This window comes from Colius striatus, chromosome 2, assembly GCF_028858725.1.
Source record: "Colius striatus isolate bColStr4 chromosome 2, bColStr4.1.hap1, whole genome shotgun sequence".
Taxonomy (NCBI): domain Eukaryota; kingdom Metazoa; phylum Chordata; class Aves; order Coliiformes; family Coliidae; genus Colius; species Colius striatus.
The window spans coordinates 16,793,898-16,807,171 of NC_084760.1; the positions used below are offsets into that span (position 1 = coordinate 16,793,898).

At 40.2% G+C, this 13,274-nt stretch overlaps 1 protein-coding gene across 1 annotated transcript in view; it reads left to right on the forward strand.

The window, feature by feature from the left end:
• The window catches only part of COL9A1 (collagen type IX alpha 1 chain), a 74,587-nt gene that overhangs the window by 44,350 nt on the left and 16,963 nt on the right, over window positions 1–13,274 (forward strand). Inside the window, exons 27-30 of the mRNA XM_061990121.1 lie at window positions 369–422; window positions 515–568; window positions 9,721–9,774; window positions 10,516–10,587. Of these exons, the coding sequence (XP_061846105.1) occupies window positions 369–422; window positions 515–568; window positions 9,721–9,774; window positions 10,516–10,587 (234 nt within the window). The remainder of the gene's footprint in view (window positions 1–368; window positions 423–514; window positions 569–9,720; window positions 9,775–10,515; window positions 10,588–13,274) is intronic.

Consider the following 13,274-nt stretch of genomic DNA (forward strand, 5'->3'; position numbering starts at 1 on the left):
GGAATGATTCAGACAGTAACGTTTGAGTTTGTGTTTAAGTAATTGAGAAAGAAAATAGATTCAGACATGAATTTCTTCTAAAATTACATGGAGTGATGTTACCCTACTGTGATTTGAAAGCAGCAATCATGTCTGTGTGGGATTTGTTAGTATGTGAACAAGAAAAGAACTGGAACCTGACTTCTGAAAAATTAGAAGGAATTAGGTGAAAGCTAAATGAAAACCAAAATAAAGATGGAAGTTAAAAAATGAATACAGGATGATTCTTTTTTTTTTTAAAGCCCTTCCCGATTTCCTTATTTTTTTTCATTTTAAAAGGAGCAGTAAAACATTGGCTTGGCTAATGATTTTAATATTTTGTTCAACAGGGTAATAGGGGTCCACCTGGGCTGCCAGGTTTGATGGGAAATTCTGGTAAACAGGTAAGATCATTAATCTTACTCAAAAGATGTAGAAAAATGAGAAGTTTTGCATTGTGTAAGAAGTTCACTTTTGTTGTGTTCTTGCAAAACAGGGTGAACGGGGGCCAGAGGGAGAAGCAGGTCCAACAGGACCCCGGGGGCCACCAGTAAGTATTGATTAAATTTCCACACGAGCTTATGTAATATTGCAGTGTCTCAAGTTATGATTGCTGAAGATAATAATCAGGTAAAAATACTACTCAGCACAAGTGCTAATTTTCAAGGTGAATGCTAGGTGTTCTTTAACCCCCTTCTGTACCAGGTGGATGTGCATCATCACAGAGAGAGAAATCCAGAAGCTCATGTCCTCTGACTAACGAGGGTGTTTTACAACAAAAAGCTGGATCCAAACTCCTGTTTTTCCACTATGTGGTGGTTTAGCCCTGGCTGGGTGCCAGATGCCCACCAAGTTATTCTATCACCTCCCCCTTCTAAACTGGACAGGGGAGAGAGAAATATAATGAGAGGTTTGTGAGTTAAGGTCAGGGAGATGGCTCAGCAATTACCATCATGGGCAAAACAGACTCAACTTAGGATGAAAAAGTTTGACTTATTAATGAACAATTGAAACAAAACAAGGAGATGAGAAGTAAATCCAAATCTTAAAACACCTCCCCCCACCCCTGCTTCTTCCCAGTGCAGTGCAGGGGATGGAGGATGGGGGTTGCGGTCAGTTCATTGCAGATGGGACTTTGCTGCTGCCTCTTCTCAGGGAGAGGCTTCCTCACACTTCCCACTGCTCTGGCATGGGGTCCTCCACGGGCTGTGAGTGGGTCTCTGCTTCCCGGTGGCCTCCATGGACTATAGGGACACAGCTGCCTCACCTTGGTCCTCACCACAGGTCACAGGGGAGTCTTTCTTCTAGAGCCTAAGCACCTTCCTCCCCCTCCTTTTCTCCACTGACCTTAGTGTCTGCAGAGATATTTTCACATTCTCCCTGTTGCTGTTGCATTTCAGCAACTGTGCAACAACTTCTACCCCTTCTCAAATATGTTATTCACAGAGATGTTACCTCAGTCACTAGTTGGCCAGGCCTGAGTCAGCTGTGGATCCATCTTAGAATTCACTGGTATTAGCCCTATCAGCTACAGGGGAAGCTTCTGGCAGCTCTTTGTTTAGAGAAGCCACCCCTGTAGCCCACCAGTTACCAAACCTGACCCAGGCAAAACCACTACACTGCAACAATCAACTCCCACTACTGGCATTGAAAAGTTTATATGTGCTAGCTGACAGTAGATCACTTGCTCTTTAACTATTTCAGCCTCTTAAAGAAGCTGGAGCTGTATGTTGCAGGGTTTAGCTGTCTATTACAAGGTTTTGCGCTTTTGGACTAAGTATTCAGAACAGGAGTTTTTTTGGCTAGGACCTATTTCTACTGCATGTAATGTGAATAAAGAGGCAAGATGTAGAAGAAAGGTAGCTGTCTGTCTTACCAGGTAAAGAAAGTGGCTAGAGATTGTCCTTGGCCCCCTTGGTCAACTGGCATGGTGTGATTTGTCTTCATACTGCTGAACTCTGTTAGAACACCCCTTCATGTGTGAGAGTCGGTTAGGTGCAATGCAAATGAGGAAGAGTCTCTTGCCTGTGTTTCCAAAAGTGTTCTTGGGCATTATCTAGGAAAGTCCAGTTTGTATGAGACAAAAGCATGCTAACTATTTATCATGGGTGATGGTGGGATGCTGCTCAGGCCTGTGCCTTGGCCCTTTCTGGTTGGCATTATGAGTGCAGCTGTAACGAAGTATAGCATTTCTCTCTATCTGGAAACACTGATGTAGTTTCTTTCATTGGAGGTTTTTCTTAACTCTAGAAAGATTCAGAAGACTGGTGAAAATGTTGGTAGGTAGACAGCTCGCTGCAGGACATAAATGTGCTAAGGAAAGTGAACTGGTGGCATTTGCTAAGGCTCAGCGTTGAACAAAAAAGGACTTTTCCTGAGGCATGCTTGGGCTACTAGAGAGCCTGCTGGGTACAGATTTTTTTATTCCCTTTAGAGTGGACCTGGATTGAAGTTACATAAGGCTGATCTAGTTTCCATTTGCTGTTGATCCTTCTGTGAGGAATGAGAGTGCTTTGAAGAAAATCTTCATATACCAAAATTCAGTCTGGTGACATTGACAAGGCTCCATTGACAACGTTTTTGCAAGCTTCTCTCTTGCCGCTGATACCCCAAGGATACTTTCCTGGAATGTTTGGAGCTTCAGCTACCATACAATGACAGAACAGTTTTACTCATGCAGTTGCAGGGTTATCCTCATACAGGGCTTAGAGAGCTACTGATAAGGATATATTTGTAAGGGTATATCATGGGTCAGGAATATCTTCTCTGAATTAAACGTACAGCAGCAGTTTTCTTCTTCTGTGGTTTCTCTTTTCATGTGCTAGATGCATTAATTCACGAGATCATATTTATTTTAGACTGTATCCTTATATGAGTGCTGTGTCCACAGCTGCCTATGGATGATATAAAAAGGGGATTATACAAGCATACACTCAATAGGATGGAATACAGGTCTCTTCAGCCGGCCATAAACTCAGCTTGCAAACATTTTTGTGGTTTGTGTTTAAAACTATTGAATACATTAGAAAAAAATTTCAGCCCTGTTCTTGAGCAAATACTTCATATATTTCTAACAGGAATAAGAATTATAATTGAATCAGACTAAAGTAGTTGCCCACTCTGTACTGTAATCTGCTAAACTATGCTTTTAATCCTTTCGATGTGAACACGAATTTGCAAAATCAGCAGTCCATGGAACAGGAGTTGACGTGCAACGTTAATTATTCGTAACCTTGTAGTCAGACGGAAATACTGAATGCAGATTAAATACAATGATTTTTGTTGTTGTTTATCACTCTGGAGATCAGCAAGACATCTGGATATCTTGCCTTTAATTTCTCTCTTTAAAAAGTGTACTCATTTTGGGAAACATGTGAACATTGAAACAGAGAAAAGCAGAGAAAGAAAACCCCAAAAAACTTTTGGCTAATACAAAGTGAAGAAAGGAAGTAAATTTTATAATAAGATAAATTTGCATGTAGAATTTTAAACAGTAGTCTACTTCTCACCTCTACTTCCTTTAAAACTATAAAGATCCTTGAATAATAGCTATGTTTCGCTTTCTACTGCTCAAGAGTACAGGAATAAAATGACTGGAATATCTTTCTCTTCTGTTTTTGGAAAAAAACATTACTTGTATACAACAGATTGGAATGATCAGGATTTTGTGTTCAGGAACCTCAGTGAGCTTTGGTCCAAATTGACTTTATATTTATTTTCAGGGCAGAATAAAGACTGTTTTCTTCTTTCTTCTGCAGCACATTCACGTGGTAGATACACTTGAGCCTCAGCTTTTAGGACTCGACACTTAAATTTACAGGTTAAAAAAAAATCTGCCAGATTGAAAATCATGGTGTATAGAATTGTTTACCTTCTAAAACTAGAAATTTTGAAAATAAGGTGAGGAAAGATTTTATAATTGCTCTAAAGAGACTTTTTCCTTTGAATATTTTTATATTTTTTCCAGATTTTTATTTTTTCTCATAACTTTAATATTTTATATTTTTTTACCAAAGTTATATAATCAAACACTTTTAAAACCTGAGGATTTTAAGATTCCTGTTCAGATATTTTCTTGTCCTTTTCCTTCCTTTTTTCAGTTATCTTCTTTGGCACTGACTTCAGTTGTTTACTTTGTCCTTTACCTTTTGTTCCATTTCACCCTTGGTATAGAAGACTCAGGCAGAAATCAAGAGAGTCTGGACTTCTTCCTTGGACTTGGAAAAAAACCTTGATATTTTGCAGGATATGGAGAACTTCAGTCTCTTAATGTATTACTGCATGACAGCAGCCACATGAGAGATCCTCTTCACTTTCCAATTTCGCTTATCCCTGTTGTTCACATCACTAGTGGGGACAGACAGCAGAACTGGTGGCTCCAGGAGGCCAGAACTGTAGAGGAAAGTACCTCCAGAGGAGATCTGTGGGAGGACAAGTCTGACTCTGCTAATTGTAGAATTATAGAATCATTTTGATTGGAAAAGACCTTTAAGATCATCACACCTCATACTGCCAAGGCCATCACTAAACCACCTCCCTCAGCACCTCATCTGTACAGCTTTTAAATATATCCAGGGATGGTGACTCCACCCCCTCCCTAGGCAACTGTTCCAATGCTTAATAATCCTCTTGGTGAAAAAGTTCTTCCTAATGTCCAATCTAAACCTCCCCTGGTGCAACGTGAACCCATTTCCTCATATCCTATCATTCATTACTAGAGAGAAGAGATTGACCTCACTACAGCTTCCTTTCAGGTAGTTGTAGAGAGTGATCATATGGACAGCAGGCTGATACCTGCACTAGGGAAAAACAATATTCTAACATTTGTATCATATTAAAAATTGCCTGACTTTTCAGCTACTTGGAGAAGACATCTTTTTGAGTGAAAGTTTTACCTTCAACTAGTGTGTAGCGTTTTGAGGAGTTACGCAAGGGAGAGCTATTAAGCAATCATCGGTGACTCTGGCATAAACTGTTATTTCAATGTTGTTTTCATTATTAAACAACTGTTGGAGTGTAGTTGGAATGGTGGTGTTGCCGTGCAGCAGATTCAAATTTTGACCTTTTGTGAGTCTGTACACGTTTACACTTTCACAGGGAAGATATTAAGTGATTGAAAACAGGATAAATATCTCTAATTAAAAGCAACTCCTGTGATAGGAGACTTACCACACTGCTGAAAAATATCACTAGGAGAATAATTACTTTCAAAAGTATCATTTTAGTCTATTGTTGATTTTCCATACAAAACTTAGGTTGGCATCTGAGCCAGGAGAGAAAATGTTTTACTTTAGTTTACTGTTCATCTGTTCACTAACACAGGAAAACAACTGGAGTAACATGGATATTTTGTCTTTTGGTTCAAAATCAAACATATTCTCCGTTCCACTCTAGTTGTTTTGTCAGTTAACTTTATGTTTGCTTCAAATTCTGCTAGCCAATTCAAGTAATTACCAAAATCATTTGTGATTTAAACCTTTCTAAGCCAGTCATCATGGCAGGTGGCCCAAAGGAAGCAATTCTCAAACACTGGAGTGTCATTCCTAATCAGTGGAATTGAGCCATGTTCCCTAAGCTGCTTAACCATTTTCTTTCATATTTGCTGAGATTTACTAAGGTTTCATTGCTTGCATCGTGTCTGCAGAAAATACTGACCCTTGCCACTGCTTTTATTCATCCCTTGTTTTTCCTCAGCTGTTTAAATTGCTAACCTTTGGAGAACATATATCATACTCTAGCTTTGCAGTTAAAAGAGAGCTTGGAGCATTTAACTGAAAGTTGAGTACTTGCCTAGCAAATTGAGCAAACGCAATGCATATGCAAGCCAGAATAGAGATGTCGTAAAGGATTTAGGATGCAATACATGTTTTCTTAATGTTAGCAACAGAGGTTAAGTATCTAGCTGCCTAAGATTTGATACCATTGCCCCATCTGAGAGACTTCTGAGGGGCCCTGGTTGGTTGGGCTGACATTCTCCCTGGAGGTGCCTTTGTCTATCTGCTCATTGTAAAGGAGGAGTGAGGAGAGTACCTTGGATTTGGTACTAAAATGTCAGACAGCCTAAAGTTAGCTGAGAATACCACAGAATGGTAGGATTGGAAGGGACCTTTAGAGATCATCTAGTCCAACCCCCCTGCAGAAGCAGGGTCACCTAGATCAGGTTGCATAGGAACATGTCCAGGCGGGTCTTGAAGACCTCCAAGGAAGGAGACTCCACAACCCCTCTGGGCAGCCTGTGCCAGGGCTCCCTCACCTCAACAGTGAAATAGTTTTTTCTTATATTTGAGTGGAACTTTCTGTGTTCCAGCTTCATCCCATTACCCCTTGTCCTGTTGCTAGCTACAACAGAAAAAAGGGATGTCCCAACCTCCTGACACCCACTCTTTAGATGTTTGTAAATATTAATAAGATCCCCCCTCAGTCTCCTCCAGACTAAACAGCCCCAGTTCCCGCAGCCTTTCTCTGTGAAAGATGTTCCATTCCCCTGATCATCTTTGTGGCCCTGTGCTGGACTCTCTCCAGCACTCCCCTGTCCCTCTTGAGCTGAGGAGCCCTGAACTGGACACAGGACTCCAGATGAAGCCTCACCACGGCAGAGTAGTGGGGGAGATAAACTTCCCTTGACCTGCTGCCCACACTCTTCTTGATGCATCCCAGGATGCCATTGGCCGCCTTGGCCACGAGGGCACGTTGCTGGCTCATGTTCAGTTTATTATCAACCAGCACTCTCAGGTCTCTCTCTGCAGAGCTGCTCTTCAGCAGTTTGACCCCCAGCCTGTACTGGTGCAGGGGGTTGTTCCTTCCCAGATGCAGGACTCTGCACTTGTCCTTGTTGAACCTCATGAGGTTCCTCTCTGCCCACCTCTCTAGCCAGTCAAGATCCCACTGGGATCCTTCTGGGGAATCAGCCAGTCCTCCCAGTTTGGTGTCATCAGGAAACTTGCTGAAGGTACACTCTATCCCCTCATCCAGGTCCTTCATGAAGATGTTGAACAAGAGTGGCCCCAGAACTGATCCCTGTGGAACTCCACTGGCCACAGGCCTCCAACTCGATTCTGTGCCATTGATCACCACCCTCTGGGCTCTGTCATTCAGCCAGCGCTCAATCCACCTCACTGTCCACTCATTCAAGCCACACTGTTTCAGCTTTCTGATGAGGATGTTATGGGAGAAAATGTCAAAAGCTTTGCTGAAGTCAAGGTAGATGACATCTGCTGCTCTCCCCTCCTCTAGCCAACTGGTTATGCACTCATAGAAGGCTATCAGGTTGGTCAAATGGGATTTCCCCTTGGTGAATCCATATTGACTTCCCCTGATAACCATCTTTTCCTTCGTATGTTTAGTGACAACATTCAGGATGAGTTGTTCTATCACCTTTGCAGGGATGGAGGTGAGGCTGACTGGCCTGTAGTTTCCTGAGTCATCCTTCCTTAAATTACTTTCAGCTAAAAAATTTTCTGATCTCTTAAGTTATTTTTCTCTTACCTACCCTGAAATTTATCTTTAGTTTCCTTAACAATTACAAGTAAAATCTAGCTTTTCTATTATATTTGTTTCACAAAACTTCAGCTCAAATAATGGCTCGTTTTCTGTAGTTGGTGTGGTGGTATTGGTAGTCTGGTAGGTTGAAGCGTCCCTGATGTTTTTTAAATGTTTACATGGGAGCATTTCAAGGTGCCTTATTTTTCTTCATTCCCTGTGTAGGGAACCAGGATAGCTCAGTGTAAATCCTATCCCAGAGCCATTTCAGTCAGATATAGTTGGAGGAAGCTTTACAGTCTTTTAAGTTATGCCATGAGCCAACGAGATTCCTGATTGCTCTTTATATTACATTTCTCCTCTTATTTGCTAAAATACAACTCCAGCAGATCTTGCAGTCATGGCCTTTAGTTTGAACTAATCTGTCCCTACAGATGCAATGTTGGTGTTTATGGGACATATTATCCTTTTGTATTCCAGTCTTCTGTATACTAACGTTCTTTTTTTACCACTTTAGGAAAGCACTGGTGTTTGAAAAAGCTCCTGGAGTGTGTATTTGACAAAAGATTTTTTTTTTTTTTGCATTTAAAATAAAATAGAAGATTTTTCTTGCCTTCTGTGTGACCAACAGATCCTTTGATATGCTTAAGAGGTTTATCATATGATTTTAACTCTATGGAAAATGACATTGCTTTTGTTTTATAGCTGTGTGGCAATCTGACATGAATGTTACGAGGAGATAAGTTTCTAATACTGATCATAATTGTAACCCTTGCCTTTCCTGCCTCAGAAATGTAGCAGTATTCCAGGTCAGAGATGTAGTACAGAATTATGTGGTTAAATAACATATTTTCATGAAGGCTAATGCATCTTCTGTGTTGTAAGATGAAGGTGATTGAGGGGAACTTTTTTCTTTTTTATGTTTATTAAAACATAAAAAACCCTCTGGAAATGATACCAAGTGCCTCAAAGGGATAGTGAGTTTAACACCATAGGATGTTTTGAAGGAAACAATTGGAAAAGTCTGTTCATGTTTGGTTCTCTGATCTCTCCAGGATACCTAATTATTTCTTCAGTTGTAGAGTTAGTTACCCTAAGCTTGTGTGAGAAGTTGTCATTACATTTATGACCTGGTGTAAAAGGCCATGTCTGCCTTCTCCTTTTATTTTTAATTATGTCACAATAGTTCACTATATTTTTCTTACTATGAAGACAATACAGATACTTAAAATTATTCATTGTATATGGCACTAGAATGCTTAGATCTGCTTTCATCTCAGACTTCCTAAGTTATATATAAAAGATTGTCTACTTACATATTTACTAACTTCAATTCTTGACATCTTATAATCTTAAATGCCATCTCATGCTTTTTTAGCAAGTACCCCTTATGTCTTCACACAGTGGAAGACTTAGGCTTGTGCTGGGACAGTGTTTAACTGTACAGGTATATAATTGGTATGGGTGAGAGTGTATAAAACTCATTGAGCTCTTCTGAAAGGTTTAAACATAAGAAACAAAATCCTTGTGAGAGAGTACTTTAGGTAAAAAATTGTTTAAAGTCTTCAAAAGTTTGTCTTAACGTCGGGTTTACTCAGAGTATATTTTCAAATGGCTGCATTAAGGGGAGTTATAACATTGATGTGAATATGATGATCTGAATGCGTAAACATATCTGAAGTGAAGATGCAAAGTAAAAATCCAGCAAAGGTTATCTTCCCTGTAACAGTCTAGACTTTTTATAACCTAAATGAGTTTAAGCATGACTTCTGTCCACACTTTTCACATTTGTCCATTGTTCATGTGAGATCTTCTAAGGATGTGGTCATGTGAGAGTTCAGTTGAGGAAACCAAGCAAAAGTCTAAAAGCAAGCATGTGTGTTAGAGCTGTCTTGGTGAAGTAAGTGTGTTTGTGGTAGGTAACTCTCAGGTTTGATCACATGAAGGAGACTTGAGTGTGCATAATCACTCAGCAGAAGGAATTAGGTGAATTATTCAGTGCTAAATATTGTGTGCCATTTTCAACTAAAAATGTTTACGTTTCTCAGGAAGTTTCACTGATTTTAATGCAAGTGATATTTTTGCACTAATAGAAGTCTCGATTAAAGCCAACTGCTAAATCATATCATTCCGTAAACTTCAAGAAAAAAAAACATACTTTATTCTCTGCTCACAGGAAATATTTCAGAAAGTAACTATAACTGTCCTTCTATTTCCTCTAAGGGTGGCAGAGGGGAGCCAGGTCCTGCGGGTCCTCCAGGTTTACCAGGGAAATGGGTAAGCAGTTTATTTCTGTGCTTTACTTTCAAGCAGCTATGGTATCATCTGGAACTACACTTATCCATCTATCCATGCAGGGGTCTAAAAATAATGTTGAAACGAGTGATTATAATTCTTTTTCAGTCCTCCATGACTGTGCTAATATTAGAAAACAGTGCTTTAAAGTTTGTGGAGATGTGTGGGACTTTTTCTCCTATGAAAATACCCATAAATCCTGTGATGTACAAAGTTGTGTTGCACGCTCCTGTGTGGGCTGTGTACTTGGGGAACAGGAGCAATGAGCAGTAAAAGACTGGCTTTCTGCTAAAAGCTACTTGAAACTAATGAATGGAGCAGATTATGAATGCCACCTTTTATCAGTGCTCCAGCAGTATTTACACAGAGTCATAGCTGGGGAGGTTTTGGCTGAAAGAGCCTGCTGTTAGAGGAATGTGCCAATCTCACAGTGCAAGATCTTAGCAAGTATTTTTAAGAGAACCAGACTTGTCATTGAGGGACTGGAGGGTGGAAAGCCCTGTAAGCCATTTATGTTGTGTTTGTCAGCAGTAAATCGTAATAAGGCACTGTTTAAAGGGCTGTGTTTTGGATCAGCTCTGTTTAAATCAGATTGTTCCCTTTCATCGAGCTAGGGCCATTCTGGGAATAAGATTCTCCCCTGTCTGCGTGTCAGGGTATGACCCTTAGTTGTTCCTTCTGAAACAGCCTGGGTAAGTTTACATCCTTGACTTATTTTCACAGGGTCCCCAGGGTGATATTGGCCTTCCTGGACTGCCGGGTCCCCCAGGCCTACCTGGTGGTAAGGGTGACCGGGTAAGAAATTCACTCATACCTACAAACTGCAGTTTGACCAAGGAGTAAATACAATAATTGGAGTGTTGTTTTCAGTTTTTATGTGAATTAATGTCTGATTTCTTGTTTCATATGTAGATCTACTAACTGCTTGAAAGCTCTAGGTGTCCTTTAACTACATGTAGCTCATAAAATATACAGGAAAAGTCTTGACAATGTTACTTAAGGGATTGAAAAAAGATTACTGGCCTAAATATTTCCTTTTTTATTTTCGAGTTTGAACCATTTAAAGGCCTAAATCCTGTTGCAAATCAGTTCAGCTGGATCCTGCCCTTGGCAAGCTCCTACCAGAAATTGTAGGGTGACTAGAGAAGGCTTACAGTTGGTTTTGACAGTTTTTAAAAGCTATTGTTGTTGAAATATTTTTCTAATGTACTTGTTTTTAGTTTTGGGTTTTTTTAATGCTGAAATCAGGAATCTATGTCTCTAGACACATGTAAGCATTGACATAAAGCAGTCTCTTTATTGGATTGGTAATTATTAACATTTTAGACTTGCCCAGAGGGAGATTGAAGGCACCTGAGAAAGCAAATCTGGGAGAAAAGTACCTGCTGTTTGTTACAGTGCTGACAATCTCTGTCTGAAGATGCCTGTTTTCCCTCATTTACTGTGTAAAGGGCCTGGACCTCTAGGATGAGAGCAGAATGTAGATGCTGTAAACAGACCTGGTGAGACTTGAGCTACAGCCAAGAGGTTTATGTTTTTCTAGCTGGCAGATGATGATATTGTACGCCTGAAGCTTTTTTTAAATCTTAGGGTCAGTTTAATGCCCAGTGCAAATACTTTCAAGTCCAGAAGGCTCTGCTAGCAATTATCTCACCCTGAGATTGCTTTTTAGCTTTTGTGTTTTGAGACCACTTATATCTTTGATTCATTATTTTTTTTCTTCAGTTGCGTAGAGGCTGGAATGGATTTTCTGAGGCAGGCTGAGCATGGCTGCAGCTTTGCCCATAGCACTGATCAGCTGTGTGTGTTCCAAGTCACAAGCTTGGAGAGCATTGTGCCACTCTATCCTTTTTCTTCTCTGTTCAACTTGAAACTGCATCTGTCGTATTTGGAGCCAAACATCTTTGTCAGTGTTTGGAAATAAGTATCTCTGTTGCTTGTTAACCCTTGTCTTTGGGTTAACCAGTGCTATAAATAGATTCCAGACTGAGTTTCTTTCCTTCCTGATTGCAAAACTTTGTGGTTTTGTACACAGGCATCCTATGAACTTCTGTTGGGAAGCCCATATACACTAAGACTTGATGTAAATAGCAACCAGAAGCCAAGTAGAGTACACAAACACCCCAATGTTTCAGTAGTCATTCTTGATCCCAAAGCTGTTAGATGCTGAGTACTATCTGCTGATGTCTTCTGTGCAGGCGATTTTGACTCCTTAAAGAACCACTACCAAAAGTATCAGCAGAAGTGATTTTATAGAATATGATGCTGTAAAAATGAGACTTAACAAAGTTCAATGGCAAGGTTCACTCTCTCGCTTACTACAGAGGATACAACAATGACTCTAAGCTATCAACACAAAATCAAAGTTACCTGTACAAACACTTAGTGCGCTATAATGCAAGGTTGTGTGTGGTATCAGTCACTTAGAAAAGATCTGTGGTTGATAAGGGATCTCTCAGCCTTAAGGAAGGACCTTGAGAGGTGTCCCAGGTCAAGAGGAGATCACCGCCATGCTTAGCAGGGAGAGCTCAAAGAAGGCTCACTCAGACTGTCATATTCGTGGAATAAAGTAGTTTTATCTTAGTCAAATTTTATACAATGGAAAAGGTAGTCACAAGACTCCTTGTACCCACAACTTTCTTTGTTCCCTGACAAATATGTCTTAGAAGAACCACCTACTATTCATATGTTAATCACATGAGTGGTATTCCAGCCTCACCTGCTCCTGTGTGAGTTTTTAGATAACAGGTTGGAAGTAGAGAAGTTCTTGGCCCTAGGCCTTTACCTCCTTTGGAGCCTGGGCCAGAGTGTCTCTAGTTTGGTCAGGGAGTTGAGTGGATCTGTCACATTTCACCCCATGACTACAGTCAGTCCAATTTATTGACTCTTAAGGTGGTAGTATGGTTATGTCTTGCCTATATGTCATAAATATGTGGTGTATTGCAGATCAATGGTAAGGGTACAATTATCTAGTGCATTGCTTAGCTTAAGCGTTAAAATCAATGCTAATTATATACCTTTGTACATACAGAATCAGTTGATTGAATATTTTTTATGTGTTGGAGTAACATAATTTGTTTCCTTGTTTGCCAACTTTGATGTTCAGAGTGATTAAGGACAATAAACACAATAAAGTCAAAAGTAACAAAGCTACACCTGGACATAACATCAAATTCAAAGCTCCAGTTGCTGTTGGTGACTATCCAAGGACAGTTTCCCTCCAATGATGTTCTCCATCTTTCTTCACTTTTTCAGGATGTGTCATGATAGAGGGTAACCAGAGTTATCGATTGTTTCAAATTAGTTTTTGGAATTGTCACACGTAGAATCATAGAATCATAGAATGGTAGGGTTGGAAGGGACCTTTAGAGATCATCTAGTCCAACCCCCCTGCAGAAGCAGGGTCACCTAGGTCAGGTCACATAGGAACATGTCCAGGTGGGTCTTGAAGACCTCCAAGCAAGGAGCCTCCACACCCTCCC